The sequence below is a fragment of the Saccostrea cucullata genome, unplaced genomic scaffold (assembly GCF_032062105.1).
Source record: "Saccostrea cucullata isolate Sc308-1 unplaced genomic scaffold, CSIRO_AGI_Scuc_v1 ctg501, whole genome shotgun sequence".
Lineage (NCBI taxonomy): Eukaryota > Metazoa > Mollusca > Bivalvia > Ostreida > Ostreidae > Saccostrea > Saccostrea cuccullata.
In genome coordinates, this window is record NW_026935502.1 from 195,788 (window position 1) to 216,490 (window position 20,703).

General features: G+C 34.7%; 1 protein-coding gene across 3 annotated transcripts; it reads left to right on the forward strand.

The window, feature by feature from the left end:
* Positions 1-2,401: 2,401 nt before the first annotated feature.
* LOC134243027 (protein dispatched homolog 1-like) lies at positions 2,402-20,392 on the forward strand. Of its 3 annotated transcripts, XM_062725240.1 has the most exons (6): positions 2,402-2,558; positions 6,555-6,676; positions 7,071-7,217; positions 14,454-14,577; positions 15,400-15,670; positions 15,763-19,345. In XM_062725240.1, exons 3-6 carry the CDS (start codon positions 7,213-7,215, stop codon positions 18,717-18,719), a joined length of 3,357 nt encoding a protein of 1,118 aa, XP_062581224.1. In that variant the 5' UTR covers positions 2,402-2,558; positions 6,555-6,676; positions 7,071-7,212; the 3' UTR covers positions 18,720-19,345. The 3 variants fall into 3 exon arrangements, 2 of the variants coding, with proteins under 2 accessions (XP_062581224.1, XP_062581223.1); XR_009986961.1 differs by lacking the exons at positions 2,402-2,558; positions 6,555-6,676; positions 7,071-7,217 and adding exons at positions 8,806-9,167; positions 19,562-20,392 and having other exon boundaries at positions 15,763-18,961; XM_062725239.1 differs by lacking the exons at positions 2,402-2,558; positions 6,555-6,676; positions 7,071-7,217 and adding an exon at positions 8,806-9,167 and having other exon boundaries at positions 15,763-19,346.
* The last annotated feature ends 311 nt before the right edge of the window (positions 20,393-20,703 follow it).

Sequence of the window (20,703 nt, forward strand, 5' to 3'; positions counted from 1 at the left end):
TACAACAAAGTTTCAAACTAATTACATACAGATCGTTAGATGAACTGATTTCATAGGGTCATTAAAATGCTTTTTTTATATGACGCTTGATTGAAGGATGTAAAAGAAAATTATCAATGAGAATCGACGTCTGCAAACAAACAACAATATAATAACAAAACAGAAAATAAAGATAAGTTGGTTTGGGACAGAAAATCCCGACTTATTTAGAGAAAATACCAAGTACCCTAAATAACTAAGCATAAAACTAATTTTAGCATGAAGATTTTGAATGAGTTCTTGCAAGTGCGCTTTGTTAGCACCGATATTTTCAGGAAAAAGTCAAATGGATTGCCGCATAAATAATTACAACAGTCAGCATAATAATAACAATAGTGTTGCATTATGCATGTACTATGCCTAAATAGTAGGCAGGGTTTGACACATAGTGCACTCGCCTCCGGCTCATGCACCATGTGACAAACCCTGCCTACTATTTAGGCATAGTACATGCATAATGCAACACTATTATATAAATATGCTGCCAAATACAGAAGATATGGACAATATGACTTTATTTCTGGATCAACCTTCATAGTGTATTAAGAATTATTTATGATAAACTGCACACTGAGAGAAGTCAAGCTAATTTTATTTTATAGAAAAGGTCTCTCTTTGATTTTATATAAGGCATTTGAAGAAGCTAGAATATGGAGAAATGTCTAAAGCAATCAAGTGCAGATCGTTAATTTCCGAGGACAAGAGATTCTATTGATTTTTACACAGAGATTGAGATTTCTCCAATTCTCTTAAGACCAGAAGATGGTCAAGCATGCCTGTGAATGTGGTACATGTATTAAAATAAAATGAAATCAGAATCGGCAACAAAGGAACTTGGCAGAATGACTTGGAGCCATTGAGAACATGTGAATAAAAATCCTTCTCCTCCTTGTGACTCTTGTACTGAGAACCTTGCATTTATAATGAACTAAATGGATAATATTAAATAAAAATTAATAAAAGTATCCTTAATTGACAAATCAAAGGAAAAATTGCTAACGAATCCCCTGATAGAACGGTCAACTGAAATTGGTAAGAGGAAGAAACTATAAAGTCCGATGAAGGGAAAAGCATCATATGTAAAGAAATAAAAGTTCTTCTCTGTAATCAAAGGAAGGGATGGATAATCAGTTGATTTTAATGCTTTACCTCTGTAGTAAAAGAATAAAAGAAGAGAAAAATTCTCTCCCCTTTTAATGAGAACTAATGTACCAAATGATTACATTTCATTTTACTGGAAAAAAGCCTCTCCCTGTCTAGTGACATTTGAAAAGATATGATTTCTTGTGAAAATTTGGTAAAAAGAATTGCATTTAATGTGTTTTTGACCCAACTGCATACCATTTTGATTTGAATTTGGGAAAATATGGTGAAATTTTTAGCCTGCTGTCTGTCTAGCTGTCACAGACCGTCCATCTTTCACATTTTCTACTTCTAGAGAACTGTTGGTTCAATTTGAACCAAACTTGCCACAAAGCATCATGGTGAAGGGGATTCAGATTTGTTAGAATGAAGGTCATGCCCTCTTTCAAAGGGAGATAATTTAGAAATAGTGAAAAATTGGTTGCTTAATTTTTTTAAAAAAATCTCCTCAAAAAGCACAAAGAAAATGGGCAACTACTAGTGCAATGTAATATCTATAGGAATAAATCTTTAAAAATGTTACTTTGAGGAACAACAAGTCTGATAGGTCTTGTCCTATTAGTCACTCAAGTCCTTGCTTGCCCAGTGTTGCCCTTTGGGTTGCATGTTGCCAGAGTTTGGATGCTGCAAGTTTTCCACATTTTTGAATGCAGCTAGAGTAAAAAAAGATTTGGCTCCATATAATCTTAAAGTGACCAACCTTGCATTAAGGATACCATTTACCGTAGGATACTTATAATTTGATTGAGATAATTAATGTATTAACTTGATTAAATAATACATTTGTATTCCTAAGTTGATGAAATTGTATGTTTACCAAACTTGCCCCCCCCCCCCACCGGGGATGTTTATTTTTGTAATGATACCTCATGTGCAGGGTAATTGTCACTACTGTTATTAGTTTCAGTTATAAACTTTATTTAAGCCAAGTGGTTCATCAGATGAAACAACAGATTTGTAGATCATGTGTCACACTGTTTATTGCACACATGAATAGGCATACCCTACAGTGAACTAGTTACTCTTCAAGAGTGTCTTTCCCCTAAAGGTTAATGCTGGATCAGATTAAAGCTTTCTTAGCCTGCGGCCAATGGTCTTGCTGTGAAAAAGTGTGAAATTTAAGTAGCCTTGACAAGATAGCTAAGGTTTACCAAGTGGTTATAAAACAACTCATTTAACTAGAGTCTGCCTATTGATTTCCTACGCCCACGCATTCATGTCAGTATAAGGGAATGTTTAAATGTTATAACAGCCTTTTTTTCATCATTAAATTTACAGTTGTTTGTGGCTGAATTTCTCTCTGATTGTGGGAATTTCTTTGTGAATATAATTTTTTTCTCTGGACTGCCAGCTATAAACCTTTATTCATTAAACAGGTAACATTAATTGATCATCATCGTCATTTTTATGGCACTCTTTTATAGTAGTTCTGATTTAATTATACCTGTCTATAGTCAACACATGCATTTTGCACCTGTGCAAGGTGAAATTTTATGAGCAAGATAATCAAACCTTAACAGGTGATCTATAATATGTAACTACCTTCACTATATGTGTGGGGTTAATGATTAAGAGCCCCCATAAAACAACACAGAAACAATTGGCTCTCAGAAAATGACTTCTCTTATAAAAGATGTGTCTTTTTTGACAGCTAGCTTGATTAAATATTCACTTAATAAATGCATTTGTGCAAAGTTATTTTTTTTTCTAAATAGATTAATAGAAAAAAGTGAATAAATGTTAATCATTTAGCTGCATTTATGAATTATATTCAGAGTTTCTGGATGTCTAATATGGTAAAGGCTAAGCGGAGAGAATCCATCTGTCCATGCTTGTGCAGAACGTTCCAGATCATCCAGTTTTAAGTCCTATTCTTTGTCAGTTTTATACAGCCAGGATACATTTCATTATTTTCATACTTTATAAAATCCATTGTCAATTATCCCATGCTGAATCCTTGATACTTTTTTTCTGATACTGGCAGGTATTTAGGAATTAAATGCATCTTAAGTGGCCAGTTCGTGTCTAGTAGGTTTAAATAATAGGTTGAGAGAGGTAATCAATTTGAGTATTTTTACCTTATTATTTTTAGTTAAAAGTGCATAGTTTTAAGTTCCATATCTAAAGCAAAATATGCATGATAAATTAATTTTATGTACCATAAAACCAAAAAGGATTCTGACAGTTGAAATTTAGAATTTGGAATTTTTTGTTTGAAAATGTTGTGCACTAGAACCAATTCCTGTTTTTTTTTATTTTTGTCATTTAAACATGTCTTTGAGACAATTTACATTTTTCACTAAGTTGTATAGAATTCTTTCAAGCTATTTAATACAGTGAAACCTATCTAATCTGACATGCACTGTGTTGGAATAGACAGGATGTTGGATTAAACAGTGTGGAGAAACATGGGAAATAGTCAAATGCCAGAGCGGAATTCACATTATGATGTGTTGGATCAGACAGTTTTCACTGTAATTAACTTTTTTCTCTGATACCCTGTTTCTGGTAATTAAGGTTAGTTATTTATGGAAGGTGTACAATAGAGGTTTAGAGCAATACAGATATTCTGGCTCACTGTGCACAGAATACTGTAAACTAACTTTGTTTTCATGATGACTTTATTATGCGATTTACCGAGGGTAAACCAGTTCGTGACGATTAATTCTCAGCTGGGTAATTCTCAAGAGTTGAGTTGACACAACGACCTTAAGGACCGGTTCACGGCTAGAAATATTCGTGATGACCAGGCTCTCGCAAAATCATGGAAATTTCTTGCACGCAAATAAAAGTTGGTTTACAGTATATTGATACTGAAAACCTTGAGTGATAACCATGAAAAGAGATCTACATTTTATAGCATGTTTAAAATATTCCTTTTCAATGTTTGCTGTGAATTTATATAATTTGTACTAAGTTTGAGTCAAAAGTAAATAGATGAAAAAACTGTTTAATGATATTTTTCTACATGTAATAGAAGTAGAGGATATAAAAGCAATTTTAATATAAAAAGTTGTCGAGATTAAATTTTGATAAATGGAAGAGAAATGTTTTAACCTTTATACAGATGCATGAACTTCGGTCTTTCAAATACTGATATCTTGAATATCATGGATATTTGGAATATCTAGTATTGCAGTTCTCCTCTTTTGTGAGGAAGTCAAGAAAGCTCTAAATCTGGCAAGATTTCTCAGGCATTTGCTTAGATCAATAGATGTCCCAACCACTTATTCTTTAAGTACTTTACCCTCTATATCTGGAATCCATGGATATCTCTGCAAGTCTATGAAGTTTGAGATAACAAAGTTTGACTGTATTTTGACATTTTTCTAAATATGCTTCTGGGTTGAATAAGAGGATGGATGACTTAGTGTCATCTTATAAAGACATTCAAGGATAAAGAAAATGATTCAATTATGATAGAGTTTATGGGATACTATTTTCAGTCCTATTGGTTATCAAAAGAATAATTCATGCTGTATTGGAGCAAGCTTGCACTCTTCAGGAACATGTCTTTATGATAATGTAACAATTGTTTTCCCAATGCAGAGTTTTACACATTAATACTTGGAAGGACTAAAAATACCATGGTATATAGCTCTTATATATATATTTTAGAAGAAGGTTCGAGATTGTAAAGTTCATTTAAGACAGTAGACAACTATCACACCATAAAATATTCTTAGATAATTCAATAAAAAATCTGCGTTCACCTGTTTTTTGTGAGCTAATTGTGTGAAAAATTGAGACACAAAGCCAAGAGGGAGACATAAAGTGGTAAACAATGCCAATATTGTCTTCAGCTTGGTTTTTATGGTTTTGATGGATCTCTAGAAGTAAGACGTTGGCTTTTAAATGAACAGCCAGTGACAGAAAGAGTGAGGAGACCAAGCTGACTTGACTTTGTTTTTATCATTAATGGTCTTATAAAATGGAATGGAGTGGTATGTCAGACCTTTAAGTCTGTGTCTTTGTTAGAAGTTATGATGATCGTGTCTTGAGTACATGGGCTTGGTTTGCCGTAAATTAGTCGTACAAATTGCGGAGACCAGTATTTTGCATCATGTTGCAGATTTTACGCCTCCACACACCTACACATACCCGACGGAAACCCATAGGGAATAACCAATCAATTCAGTAGAACAATCACAGCAATCAAGTACTGTTTTACACTTATTTGTAGAGGTTAAGGTGTGCATAAGTATATACACTGATTTATGGCCATATTTATAAGGAAATTCTTGCTTTAAGAGCATGCAACTTTAAGTGGACACCATAATTTTGCCATGTTTAGACTGTCAACATCAAAGACTACCTTTCAGGACCTTGGAAAGCACTACAGTGTATTTATGATGCCAGGCCTAGGCTTATATGGACTAAGAAAAATATACAAATGAACCACTGAGAAACATTTATGAGTGAGAAATTTGAGGAATAGTTGTTGATTGATATTTTAAGCAATTAAAAGAGGATATCCTTTCTAAGAATTGTCAGATATAGGCTAAGAGAAAGCAGTGTGCCTCTTTTTCGGAATCACAGAGATAGACTATGGAAAAACAATGTTCCTCTTTTCAGGCCATTGGATCCTACTGAAAACTTCCTCTTGTGAAGCTAGGGGTGATGGGATGGAAGTGCTTATCACTATTAAACCCTGATTACCCATCATTTTAAGGCAGATAATCCTGATTAGTAATCACTTTTGACAGGAATCTGCCAAAAGGCTCTCATCATAGCTGAAGTGTGGGCAGTTTTCTCCAGCTATAATTATAGCTACAGATTCTGGCTTTATACTAATGACAGTGGTTATGTTTTTGACATGCAGTAAATGACAGTGATTGTTCAGTATATGAGTTTATTTTTTTTTTGGGGGGGGGGGGTTAAGACTTTATGTATAGTGATGAATGATGTGAAGATTTTCTTGTCTTGTAATTCCTCTGAAAATAATAGCGGATGAGTGATCTGTTTTAACTGTATAGAAGTCATTTTATTACACTTGATAATCATGCAGGACCTGCGGATCATTAGGGGGAATTTTGCACAAAGATTATTATTATTTTTGTCAACTTTTTTGTGATAATTCTCATGTGGCCAATCATGTAAATCAAGTTTATATAATAAAATGGATGATCAACTGAAAGATGCAATCTATAATAAGCTTATCTTGTGATTATTGTTTTTGTCATTGGAGTTTTCATTTATCTATCAGTGATATTTTTTGTCATTTTAGTATATTCATTTGACTATCAGAGTATCAGTACGTGATATGATTTCTGCTGCAGTTGTCATTGGAGTATATATACATTTGGCTATCAGTGATATGTTGTCATTGGAGTATATTTATTTATCTATCAGTGGTATGATTTCTGTTGCAGGCGTCTGTTGATGTTGCGCTCCAGTCTGACAGGTCAGTCTGTACAAGGTGACGATCAATTATAACTACATAGCTCTGATGGAGAAATGATGATTCACTTCCTGTGCCCACCAGCCACCTCAGGTAAATATAGCTTTCATTCCGATTTAACGCATCAGATAAGCTCCACACAGATTGACATTAAAACTGTATAAATCTGATATCTCTCTCTGAAATCTCAACATGTGATATCAAAGGTCATGCAAGGTCAAGATTCAGTAAATAAACATGTATCTCTTTATAATGTTAGGTCAGTTGTTTAATGCATAATTTTGATGTGTGGGAAGTGTGGCCTTGGTACTATTAATTTTAGTAGGTTTCTGTACATTTCATTTACAAAAGTACTAATAAAAAGAATTTGGAATTGCCTGCCGTGGACAGAATGTCAAAACATTTAATGTAGAACATGCATTTATCCAAGAGTGATATTATTGTTTGTTAAACTGAGTAATTAAATTATTAAAGTTTATTTTTATAGACAAACTTGTCATGTAATTGTGCATCTTCAATGTCACGGCTTGGAGAGAATTCTTCAGAGGATTAAGAGTGGTTCGTTATGTGGAGGATTTCCTCAGGCAACCTGAAGATTTCTACCAAACATCTGCTATACACAGAGCAATATGAGGTAAAATTAACTTTATTGTGGAACTCTCTCTACTGGAACATGTTGAATACATCCCAGTGCTGGGGTTTCAGTTGTCTCTGAAGCAACATACTTTAAGTATAACATAGGCAATATATCTTAAAATTAATGATTATACTGTGATTTGTACACATCAGTTAACAAATTATGATTGAAATTTGTTGCTGGAGTGGTCACTGCATAAAGAAAGGTAAAGCTTAATCAAAGACATTTTTCACAGTGTAAAATTAGACTCAAATATACAGTGTACAAAATCACTAATTTTCCAGTGTATGATCATTATTTGATTTTTTTTGCTGAAAATTTTGATACAGCACATTAATATTACATTTTTAACGAAACATTCAAATCTGTAGGAAATAGAGACTGATTGTAACCTAACCGTTGATTTCTGTGGGCTATGTAGCATGATCATCGAGTCCTATGGGCTGACTTTAGCCTGCCCATTCAATTCTTTGTGTTTTATAGTAAATATCATTGTATAATGTAGGCTATAAATACCTGTCTATGGAATTCTCTGGACTCTTTAGCCTAATCATTAATCTGTAGGCTTTATAGCCCGACCTGTTGAATTCCATAGGCTATAAAGCCTAACCATTGGTTTGTGACCATTGCTCTATATATGGACAATATTCTGAGCCAGCCCATTATTCTGTGGACAGTAAATATTGCCTGGCCATTATGTGGTGATGGTGAATTGGTTTATTAGTCTGTGGCAGACAGAGTTGATAATCTGGACTCCCCAGAGACAATTATCAATTAGTGCCACAAATTGATTCTAAATAGAATCCTGGGTAATTTTTTTCATTGCAACTCAATGGGGGTCACTTGTCAGTGTGAGCGGGACTACAATGACTAGATCATTATTATATCTCCTATACTGTCAACTTGACCCTGCTTGGTATGGAAAGAGTTCAATTTGTTGCTTGTGTTTCATGCAACGTAGTTGATGCTGTTTTTTAACTTGTTTGCTTTTTGTGTATGATTGTATGTGTATGCTTTTTTTTCTAAACACAACAAAATTGGTAGTCATTATTTAAAGTATATAATTGGAAAAACAGTATATTTTTGGAATGTTCCATGTATCTTGTATCCTATTAAAAGAACACTCCTTTGCTATTGTTGAAATGTTGGCAAGGAATCCCTTTGATATATTTTGTACACCTTGTGAGTTGGATGAAACGGTTACCAGGAATAACCTTTCAGCTGAGTGAGCGAGTGATTAATCCTGGTCTTAACTCGGGCTCACGTCTCTGTGATGAGGAAAGGCTTGCTGGCTTTAGGGGAATTAGCACGTCAGTTTCCCTCTGATTCCCGGGGAGATAGAATTAGCAATAAGCATCAGCAATTACCTGTGACCACCTTCCGCATGGGATCAAGGAAATTGGGATCAGATTATTCCTCACAGACAGAGAAGAAGTTTGTAGGTGATTATGCTTTGTGGAATTTATTCCCAATTCTATCTTTTTTTTTTATGTGGTGCTGAGTTTTTATGATGTCTATTGACAATTATGATTGGTGGTTTTATACTCTCCAGTGTTTGTGTATGAGTTATGAATTGCTTACTGTAAAGTGATTAACAATGGCAGATTCATTGATGGTTTCTCCTCCATTAATTCCGATTACTTTATGATTTTCTGCAGAGCGGGGATGAATAGTAAAGGCTGATGAAATCCACATGTACTAGCATTACACTGCTTTTTTTCATTGCATACCAAGGTGAAAACTTTTTCCTTGTAAGTGTTGACAAATACTTAGAAATTTGGAAGGATATGTAAAATGTAAACCATAAAGTGCTGGCAGTTTCCTGTCCAGGCCAGGGGTCATGAAACATTTAAATTTCATGCCAGCGTTGGAGGACTTTCTTAAGGGGTTATTGTAGAAGTCATGTCTCTGTGAATTTACTGTGGATTTTAACCTCAGAATGACAAGGTAGGACATTTCTATAGATTTTTATTTTGGAAGTGAACTTTATTATTTCTCTAGCCGGTGTATGAGTAATCTTGTGGTTACACTGACAGCAGAAGGGGACTCCATCACACAGTAAACAGGCACTTGTCAAATTTTTTTATTAAGAATAAATTATAAGTTCGTTACATTGTGTTATTCACAAAAGTTAATGGAATGCAATTCAGAAAAACAAAATCTTTAATGTACTGAATGATTGATCATATTTTTTTTAAATTATTTATTTATTTAACTCAAAATTAATAAATTGAATTGTGTTACATTATTTAAATAAGATATGGCTTTTTAAGAGTAATATAAGTCTTTGAGGTCATCATTTGAGTTAGGTAGATTATTTAAAAAAAACAACAACAACAAATTTATTTTAAAAGTTCCCTTGGTAAAGGAGAAAATAATGTTTCGTTCAAAAGCAGAGAGAATTTTTACCAAGCTGGAATTTTCTTTTTTCATTCCTTTTTTTTATTCATAAAAGGAAACCAAGCAGAGTAAACTTTAGTTTACCAGTTAATAATTGCTATGATAAAGATATAATATCATCCAAATAGATATAATGATAATGTTAAAATTATGTTAAAATGATTGTCAGTGTTAGATTGGAGTTTATGAATGAATATTGAATAGGAAAAACATCAGCTATTTGTAGATTTATAGTGACTGTCATTAAAATGACCTAAGTTGTAAAAAAAGCCTATTGTTGGATCATATATTAAGTCTGATGTTTCATACTATTTGTCAGGGAGATTGCTTTTATACTGAATTTAGCTATAGAATACTCCATCTGCCTCACGACAGATGTGACAGGTTGACAGAAGATGCTTTCTGGTCTTTGGTACCTGATCCATCAAAGGTGTTTCCAGGTGTCCATGTTTTTAGGTCACCTGAGTAAACTCAGGTGACCTATTGCTATCTGTTTTCGTCTGTCGTCGTCCGTCGTGCGTCGTGTGTTAACATTTGAACATTTTCATTTTGAACCAATTTCAATCAAATTTTTATCTATGGGTGAAGGGGAACAAAAATTGTGAATTTCATGATCCCTGCCCCCCCCCGGGGCCTGAGGGGTGGGGCCAAAACCACTAAAATTAATGCAATCTTTAAAAATCTTCTTCTTTACTCCTGGACATCAAGCAGTCAAACTATTTATGATTGTAATCAGCATTGAGTCCTCTACCAAAATTGTGAAATTCATGGCCCTGGGGTCAGGGGTTCTAGTGCTAGGGCGGGGCTAAATAAGTATATAGTGGAAATGCATTATATCTTCTTCTCTGCTCCATAATTAGTTATGAAATACCAAAAGTTAAATAGAAATAGTGAAAATACATGAATTATTTGGAGGTATTAAATAATTACATAGTTATGTAAGTGCCTCTACCAAAATTTGAATTTTATGGCCCCAGGATCAATGGTTCTAGTGTTGGGGTGGGGCTCTATTGATTATATAGTGAAAATACATGAATTCTTTGAAAATCTTCTTCTCTGCTCCTAGGTATTAAATAAACTAACTAAGTACATAGTTATGATGAGCAAGAGTGCCTCAACCAAAATTGTGAATTTTATGGCCCCAGGGTCAAGGATTCTGGTGTTGGGGGGAGGGGGGGCTCTATTGATTATAAATAGTGAAAATTAAATTCGTTGAAAACTAGGAATTAAATAAACACTAAGTACATGTTATGATGAGCAAGAATGCCTCTTCTAAAAATTATGAATTTTATTCATATTGTTAGGGTGGGGCTCTATTGATTATATAGTGAAAATACATTAGTCTTTGAAAATTTTCTTTTCTGACTCTGGGTATGAAGCAGATGAACTACCTGTATAGTGATGATGAGCAAGGGCCCTAATCTTGCAGAATTGTGAATTTCAAGGCCCCAGGGTCAGGGGTGGGGTGGGGGGGGGGTCCTACTTATATACTGAAAATGAATTAATTGTTTGAAATCTGCTCCTTTGTATTTATAAAACATTTATATATTTTTTGATAGGCAATTTTAAGGGTGCCTTTTAAAAATTTGTGCAATGTGTGGACCTAAGGTCAGGGGTTTATGTCACAGTGTTAGGGGCACTACTGATTATTGCTGAATATTACTGATTAGTTGGAGTGCATTTATGTTCCCCTACCCTGCGTATGGGTATTCAGTAACCAAGCTAAGCAACTGCTAAGTGTATTGTTATGATGATTGGTCCTCTTTCAAAATTGTGAATGCCATATAGCATCTGGCTTAAAACATGAACAAATTCAATACACTGTAACTGGAAAGTTGTTGCATAATGCTCATGTGACCTATAAGGCCCGTGGGCCTCTTGTTTCTTGTCCTTAATTGATTTTGTTTACTGTTTTTTTAAGATTGACCAATGATTCACTTTTATATTACAATAAGTTATGATCAGTATGGGCATATCCATAATTATAGAAATAATTAAATAAAGGAATTAATGAAAGTAATTTTATATGCAAGTTTTCTGCTATTATGATATAAATATGAATTGCTTTGTAATATCCATAAACATGTAAAATTAAAAACTATACATGTGTATTTTGATGACTATTCATATTCAGTGCCTAAGTATATACTTTCACATTTGATATCAGCATTCTAGTGTTTATAACAAGATCAGACTAAAATGACCTCATCTTTTCCCCAGAATAGAAACACTCAAGCTGAATTTAGATATTGGAAAAAAAGGAAAGGAGTTTTATTAGCCTCAGTTGCTGTGATGTAAAGTTGGAGGACACTGGCCTGATACAGCCACATTTGATCTCCACTAGATCGCAGCTCCTGACAGCTCAGTATTGACCTCAGGTTTCAGTGGCCAGTTGTATTAATATATCGGGTTGTATAAGGTTTTTGAGGGGCCATTAATCTGAGCTGCAGTAGGTTACAGTGACCGTACAAGATGAATTACATGTTTTTGAAGGGCTCTTGATTAAGATAAACTTAAATTGTTATCTGAGTTATTTAAAGTTTCTTAGTAGCTTCTGAACTGAAAAAGTTTGGTGTCAAATTTATTTATATAAACAATAGGATAAATAGCAGAAAGTGAGCTATAAACAGAGAGGATGTTCTAAATGTGAACATCTGACTCATTCCTGTTTGCTGTTTATCTTAGAAAATAAAGGGATTAACTCTGGAGTCATAATCTAGACGTCCATTTGTTAAGAGATAATGGTCTTAATTTTTAAACTCAGACTTTTAGGATTAAAGAAAAGTACGAGTATCTTTAACTATGAAGGCTGTTTTGCATTGTTTTGGTCACTGCATGGTCTGCAAATGCCTTTAACTTGTATATTATATTTTTGAATGGTTGGAGTTAGGACTTTCATATTTTATATATCAATCCCTTGTGTCCAACTGGTCCGTACAATTCTGACCCTTTAACCTTAACCTTTTAGATTGACCTGCTTTGAAAAACTTTTAAGCTTGGTTATTGCATCTGAATGGTTGATGCTAGGGCCAGCCTTGGCCATAAGTTTTGAGTGGTTGGAGCTAGAGCTTTCATATATAACATCAGTATTCCTTGTGACAAGATTTTCCATAAGGCACCATTAATTATTTCCTTTGACTCGAGATATAAGGTTGAGCCATAGTGGATGATCAATTGTCACATATAAGATAAAGGAATTTTTAAATATTTAAAAGTCTTCTTTTTAAGAACATCAAAGGCATGTTTAGACATACTGATACTGAAACATCCTTATGTAGTTTAGATTATTTTTTTTGTCAAATCATGAATCCTGGGTTTAGATGGGGTCACAATAGGTCAAGTTTTATAAAGGAATCTAGAGTGAATTATTCTTCTGATGAAAAACAGCAGGGTCATTTGAGTCTGGTGAGCAGTGTGGCACATGGGCCTCTTGTTTTACAAATATTTTGATTGTGTATTAGCTCTGTGTAATCTTCTTAATTATTTTACAGAGCTTTACTGGTTGCACACTACCCCTGTATATTTACTTGAACATATTGTGGAAATGCTTGGGTTATTGCACACTTATGCCTTTGCAATCATTGTAATTATTAATTTTTGAACAATATTTATCTTTTGCTATTGTTTTATCATTGGCAAACTTTTCACAGTTTCTTTCCCAGAACAGGGCCAATATCAACCAAACTTCGCACAGAGTATTCTTAGGTAAAGGGGATTCAAATTTGTTCAGATGGAGGCCCCACCCTCTTACAAGAGGGGAGTGGATATGAGAAGAGAAAGTAGAATTTGGGTAGGGTTGTTTATAAAACGTCTTGTCAAGATCCACTTACCCAGAAAAAGATGAAACTGATAAATTCAAACTGGTTTAAATCATGTCACCTCAGCACAGGCACTTGACGTTTTTAACCTTTCTTTTCATAAATGAAAATTTTCCCCTACTATATAATATCATTATCGTTAAAGTGTGGGGAAATTATTATTATTGAAAAGACAGGTTAAAAACTTCAAGTGCCTGTTATTATTATAGTAGGGGGAAATTTTTTTTATGAAAAAAAGATAAAATGTTATGTGCCTGTGTACCTTAGGTAGCATTGGTCCAACAAGAGCTATCAAATTTTTACATGGGAAAACTGAAAAAAATCAATCTTTACAATCCTTCTTCTGGATCAACAAAGTCAAGATTTGTCATATTTTTATGGAAGCATCCTTAGGTAGTGTTAACTCAAGTTTATTCCAGTTATGACCCTTAGGGATAGGATGGGGTCACGATTGGTGATTAAAAATTTTCATGAAGAAGAATGTATAGAAGGTCTATTAAAATCGTCTTTTAATAAAAGCAGAATCATATATTAGTCATATTTTATGGAAACCTCATCAGGAAATAGAGATAATGTAGATTCAAATTTGTTCAAATCATGACCCCAGGAATAGTGAGGAGCTACATTAAAGGATCCAAGTTTTATATTAGGATATATAAAATAAAATCTTCAAAAATCTTCTAACGAATGCCATGATATCAATCCTCATATAGTGTAGATTCATATTTATTGAAAATCATTATGACCCCTATACATGTACATGTATTAAGATTAGGATAAATCCACAGAATGTGTTCTTTATTTTAAAGGAATATATATGGAGAAAAATCTGGGTGTAAGTAACTTAAGGTGAGCATTGTGGCCCATGGGCCTCATGTTGAATTAATTGTAATATTACTGCTATGCTCTGGTTAATGCACACTAGACCCTTTGTAATCATTGTAATTATTTACAGATATCAAGGATATGCTTGGTTTATTGCATTCTCATCCTAATAACTGTCATTATATTACAGATATGCTCGGTTGATTGCCCACTACCCCTATGTAATCATTGTGAGCATCCTTTGTTTGGCCATTGTTTGCCTGGTGCTGTGTTTGACTGTGGTGGAGATACCAAACTTCCAGGACCCAAGAGCAGTAAGTTCCATAAGTTGAAAAACAGTTAAATAGAATGTTTTAATAGGATTAGTAGTTCAGTTTTAAGTGTATATATTCCTAAATCCAATAGCACTGAGGACTCTGAAGATGTCCAACAATGGGCAAAAGATAGAAAACAAGAGGCCTATAAGCCTCAACACTTACCTGAATCACTGCTGTTCCTCATCAGCAGATCTTCTTTTAATTTTCCTCTTCTGACACCTCTGACCCCATATTATGAACCAAAATCTAACCCCCAGGAGAGCTATATATGGATCGAAACTGAATTTTAACAGTGAAATGCTTCACTATAAATACAATCAACATTGCCCTGCATGCTCTTATGGAAAAGATTTTCCTTTTAAATCTAATGATTCATAAACTTGGACATTTTTTTGTGCTTGTAAAATGAATTATATAAGTGTGGTCTTGCCAAACTTTAAAAAAATCTGGTAATTGGCCCAGTAACTCTTGGGAAAGTGATGAAATCGAAGGAAAAAAAGAAGTTAACCACAATAGCAATAGATATGACATCGAATGGACAAATTTAGATCAGAAAAGTACACTTGAGCCTTTGGCTTGGGTGAACTAAAAATTCTTCACTGGAATTACATAACCATAAACATTATGTGATTATGCTTGTACATGTAGTATAAATTCTGGCTCATACAAATCACAGGTTTTAATGACAGAGATTGAGAACATTTCAGGTTTAGGGAGGGAGTAGTTGTTGTAAGTATGTTCAACATGACCAATGCATAGAACTGTCAATTTAAAAAAAAATCCTAAAAACTTTCATTATAGTCTTTACTCTTGTTCCAGGGATTTGAACCTAGGGGAACTTACATTGCAAATAGAATTGTTGCCTATAACAATCTGGTGGAAGATCGAAATGGAAAGATGTCAATTAAACCAGGACCTAAGTGGGGTCACCATAGAAATGAAGCTGAAACCATACAATATGTCACAAACAACCAGACCAGACAGAGAAGCACGAGATCAGAGAGGAGGCCAGCAGGACAACCAGACAGGCATGATATTGTGGACAGAAGTACACATCACCCAAAAGATTCTTTTTTCTGCAATATTGAAGGTAAAGCAACTTAATGACCAGTTTTGCATTTCTTTGAGAAAGAAAAAACAATTACATGAAATTATACAATACATTTATTTCATTTTTTTCAGCCAGCTACTTTTCATTCTTTGCAAGGATCGTCTTTACTAGTGCTGATGGCAGCAACTTGTTTACTGCTTCCAAGCTGAAAGAGATGTGCCATATAGAAGACCACCATATTCGCACACATTCCACTTTCACATCAAACTGCCAGACAAAGACAAGTAAACAATGTTGCCTAAGCTGGTCTCTGGGTAACTATGTTGCTATGTTATCAGGCAAGACTAACTGTTCTTCCATTACTGACCAGGATGTGGGAAGAGTTGGGGATTTGTTGAGACGTTGTGCTGGACACTACTACAATAAGACTCTGAATCCCTCCTGTGACACTGACCAAGGATCCCGCTTTTATTGCTCAGGTATTCCCGAGGAGTGTGTAAAATTCCAGGCAGTTTACAATATTCTTCACCATATAGCAGACGTGAACTTTATCCATCCAGACAAAGATAACCAAAACCTGTTTTTAACGTATGCTGTAATGTACTTGCCCCTGGTGGGTGGAGTGGACTCTGTAAAGCTATTTCAACACATCGAATCATGGCCAAAAGATTTTGGCAATGAAGTCCGTGTCTTTGGTGCTAATTTTGGAATTAAAGATACTTTATTCAGTCAGCATTTGATTACAGATAGTATGTGGTTGCTAGTATCTGGCATTATTATATTTTTAGTGATATGGTTGTATAGTTTATCTATTTTCATTACAATTATGACATTCTTTATGATGTTTTGGTCTCTTGAGATGGCCTATATTTTGTACATGTTGGTCTTTCGTATTGGTTTTTTCCCTTACATGAATCTCGTTGCTGTCATCATAATTCTTGCCATTGGAGCAGATGACGTCTTTATTTATTGCAGGGTGTGGAGTCTAGCCAAGTCCGTGCGTAATAATGGTAACTTAGAAAAAATAGTGTCGGACACTTTACGTAACGGAAGTATATCGATGTTTGTGACTAGCCTGACCACGGCTGCAGCCCTGTATTGTAATGCGTTCAGCTCCATCTCTTCCATTAAATGTTTCAGTATCTACGCAGGAACTGCTGTTTTGTGTAACTTTGTTCTTGTTGTTACTTGGATGCCGGCGTCCATTGTTATTTATGAAAAATGGTGCAACTGTGAAAAACTTTATAATCCCGAATTATCTTCAAGAAAAAATGTGTGCTTTTATATTTGTAAACTACCACAGCAAGCATATCATAAGTTCTCAGAGTGCAGCAGGATCGTGTTTGAAAAACTGCTTCCATTTCTTGTAATTCGCGCTAGATTTATATGGTTAGTGATTTTTAGCTTGTTAGGAATTCTCGGAATAGTGGTTATATTTTTTTACCCCAAACTAAGACTTCCTACTTCAGAGAAATTCCAAGTATTTTCTTCAGATCATCTAATGGAGAAATATGACTTCATGTTGAATGATCAGTTTTGGTTCGAAAGACAACAACGAAGGCAAGAGCTGCTTCCTTTGCGGTTTGTGTGGGGGATCAAAGCGACAGACACCGGGTCATACCTTGACCCCACTGACAGAGGAGACATCATCTTTGATGAGCATTTTGATCCTACGACCCAGGAAGCTCAATTATGGATGCTCAATTTTTGTCAAGATTTACGTCAAACAGATTTCTATCGAAATATGGGTGGCTTTGAACAGACAAACTGTTTCTTCGAATTCTTTAGTCTTTTTATGCAGCAGCCATGTTCTCCTGACTTTAATATTCAGAGACCCTGCTGTAATTACAACACAAGTATAATAAAGTCACAAGACATAATGCAGTGTGTTCCCTTGTACATTCCATCCTTGATAAACTCTCCAAATGTAATCTACAACTCTTTTACTCCTGGTCCAAGATTTACCAATGGCAGATTCAGTGCCTTGATCATTGAGTTCTACAGCAACTTTCATTTTACTACATCCTTTCGTGATATGTCCAGTTTTTACAACAGGGTGGAGCAGTTCTTCACAGAGAAATTAAAATCAGCACCACCCGAGATCAAACATGGCTGGTTTGTAAGTGAACTGGACTTTTTCAGTCTGCAGAAAAGTCTTAGTAGCGAGACTCCTGTGGCTCTTGGCATCTCTCTCTTCATCGTGACTTTTGTCACTTTTCTGACAACTCTAAATGTTCTGATTACTGTTTTTTCCATTGTAAGCATCGCTTTTGTAATGTTCGTCACCATTGCGGCCCTGACGTTGTTGGGCTGGGAGTTGAACATTCTTGAGTCTGTTGTAATTACAGTAGCAGTTGGACTTTCCATAGACCTGACATTACACGTTGGAGTATCTTTTCGAAACTCGCCTGATCTCAGTAGCGAACTTCGCGTAGCATCCACCACAAGTAAACTGGGGGGAGTCGTTACAATGGCAGCTACAACCACATTCCTAGCGGGGGCACTTATGATGCCGTCGACCATTTTGGCGTACCAAAAATTTGGCACCTTTTTGATGATCATTATTTCTACCAGCTGGGCCTACGCAGTGTTTTTCTTCCAGTCTCTATTATGTGTGTTAGGGCCTCATGGAGGCTTTGGACAATTCCACTGGCCCTCGACCAAATTCTGCCAGAGAACCGACAGAAAACGTGTAGACAAGACGGTGTATTTGACTGCTGAATCTTCATCTAGTTGTTACCCGCCGTCGAGTAGCTTCAGCGAGCCGTCACAAGACATGGAAATTCTTTCGAACACTCCGAAGGCTGCATTGTTCCAGCATCGACGGTCCCGCTCCCGTGGGCATTATATGAAGGCGCGCACAAGAAGTGACAGTCCCGATTCTGATAATTCAGAGAAGAAGGAGGTTCAGGTGAAATTCTCAGAAAGCTGTGAAGTAACGAATTCCGAGATTATAGATGACAAAAGAACATCACCGACTAATGATTCTGTGTTGAAGGAATCGAAAGGGGGTAATGAGGTAGAAGGTTGTAGCACGTCTTTCAAACCGATTCCGATCGAAATTCATTTCAAAGAAAGTTTGACATGATATTCTCGTAAAATATGTGATATTTTCATTAAAGTTTGTCTGGTTACAAAAAGCTGTACATTCCTTTTACGTATGTTTGTTTAAATTTTATGTTATTTTCTTTTTCAAAGTGCATTATGTTATTTGAATGATACTTTTGAATACTAATATTAAAACATTAATTATGAATATGATAGACTTTTCAAAAGAACCCGTATGGTCGAAATAGCCGATTTCATTGTTGTAACATTACTGATGTGTTGGTTTTTTAGCTCTACTGGTCAGAGACCAGAAGAGCTTATGTGATAGTAATGCGTCCGTCGTCCGTCCGTCTGTCTGTAAACAATTTTTTAAAATGCTACTCCTCCTACAGTTTTGGTTTGATTACAATATAACTTAGCACACAAGTAGACCACACTAAGATACATAATTCTGTATATCGGTTTTTGATTTCAATGAACGGTGTTGCCGTGGTTACTAAAAATAGAAATTTCTGTGAAATTCTTTCAAAATGCTACTCCTCCTACAGATTTGGTCTGATTTCAATATAATTTGGCACACAAGTAGACTACACTAAGATACATAATTCTATATATTGGTTTTTGATTTCGATGAAAGGTGTTGCTGTGGTTATTAAAAATAGAAATTTCTGTTAAATACACTCTAAATGCTGCTCCAAATACAGTTTTAGTCTGATTTTAATATAATGTGGCATGCAAGTAGACTTAAGAACACAGGAGACTTATAATCAAGGATCATTATTCAATTTATTGCTATTGTAAAGTTTCAAATTGCAACTGCTTAAGTACTTTTCTCTTCCTTTGCTATAAGTACAAACCAGTAGAGCTTCAGTCTCGACAGAGACTTCTGGTTTTATTTTTATGTACTTTTTTTACTCCTCTGTAGATCTGATATTATTGCTGAAGTACTGACCTAGTAATCGTGATAAACCTTTGTAGTATTTTTATACACTGAGAATCATAGGTACTCTTAGTAGTATTTTCATTGAATACCTGCAAGTAATTCAAGTCTTTAGTTTCATTGTGGATACCGAGTCAGTATATGTTATACATGTAGATACTTTCTCATGTTAAAACTTGTCTAGCATTAGTTAAGTGTATTGATTATTGGCTTTACTAATTCATTTGTAGTTACTACATGGTAATGCTAACTTGTATTTTATTTTATAACTCAAGACTACACATGTTTAAAAATTATTTGTTATTGTTTACTTTTTTATAAAATCATTATTATTGTTTTGTTGTCCTATCTTGCCGGGATCTTTGTTTAGGGCCGTCAGACTGGTTCTGGTTATTTACACAATATTTAATTGTTCTTTTATGAGAAACTGAATAAAAAATAAAGTTTCTACCTCATAAAATATACAAACAAAGCCTCGTACACAAACACAAGATACGCACATGGAAGAAAAGTTCTGAATACTCGGTTAGTGTTGATTTGTCATTGCAAAGAGCAGGTATAAACCATATTATATAAATTTCGAATGTTTTCTTTACGGCAAATTTTACTACGATTATTGGCTACTTCAAAGGAAAGCCGCGGACATTATTCTCCAATAAATCACGAACGTCATCAAAAAAAAAGATCAGAAACACGTATAAAACCTGTGCAGTTGAAATGTACATTTGACTTAAGAATGAAATACGTATTTAAACCACATTGATGTGTCGTCTTTTGCAATTTAAACACTGTATACATGTATTGCAGAAAGTTGATGAATGTAGGTTTGTAAGGCCAAGCGGGGCTATTTCCCGAACCTCCCTCCGCCATATTTAAACTCCGTGATCTTGGTAATAAAGTGGTAAAATAGGAAACTGATTTTGCTATTGTATATTCAAAAAGATTAATCTTTTTAAGCTACAAACAATAAAAGGCTAATTTTAATGCAGCGAAAGCTCAAATTGTCTGCACTCTATTCACAGAAAAACAAATTTACACTTTGGTGTTAAATGGAATAGCAACTACATGTAGCAGAATAGAAATA

Bases quoted from the DNA above. Each gene is read 5' to 3' on its own strand.
- LOC134243027 (XM_062725239.1), top strand. The intron at 14,578-15,399 runs GTAAGTTCCATA...CTCTTGTTCCAG, and splicing joins ACTTCCAGGACCCAAGAGCA to GGATTTGAACCTAGGGGAAC. The intron at 15,671-15,762 runs GTAAAGCAACTT...CATTTTTTTCAG, and splicing joins TTTTTTCTGCAATATTGAAG to CCAGCTACTTTTCATTCTTT.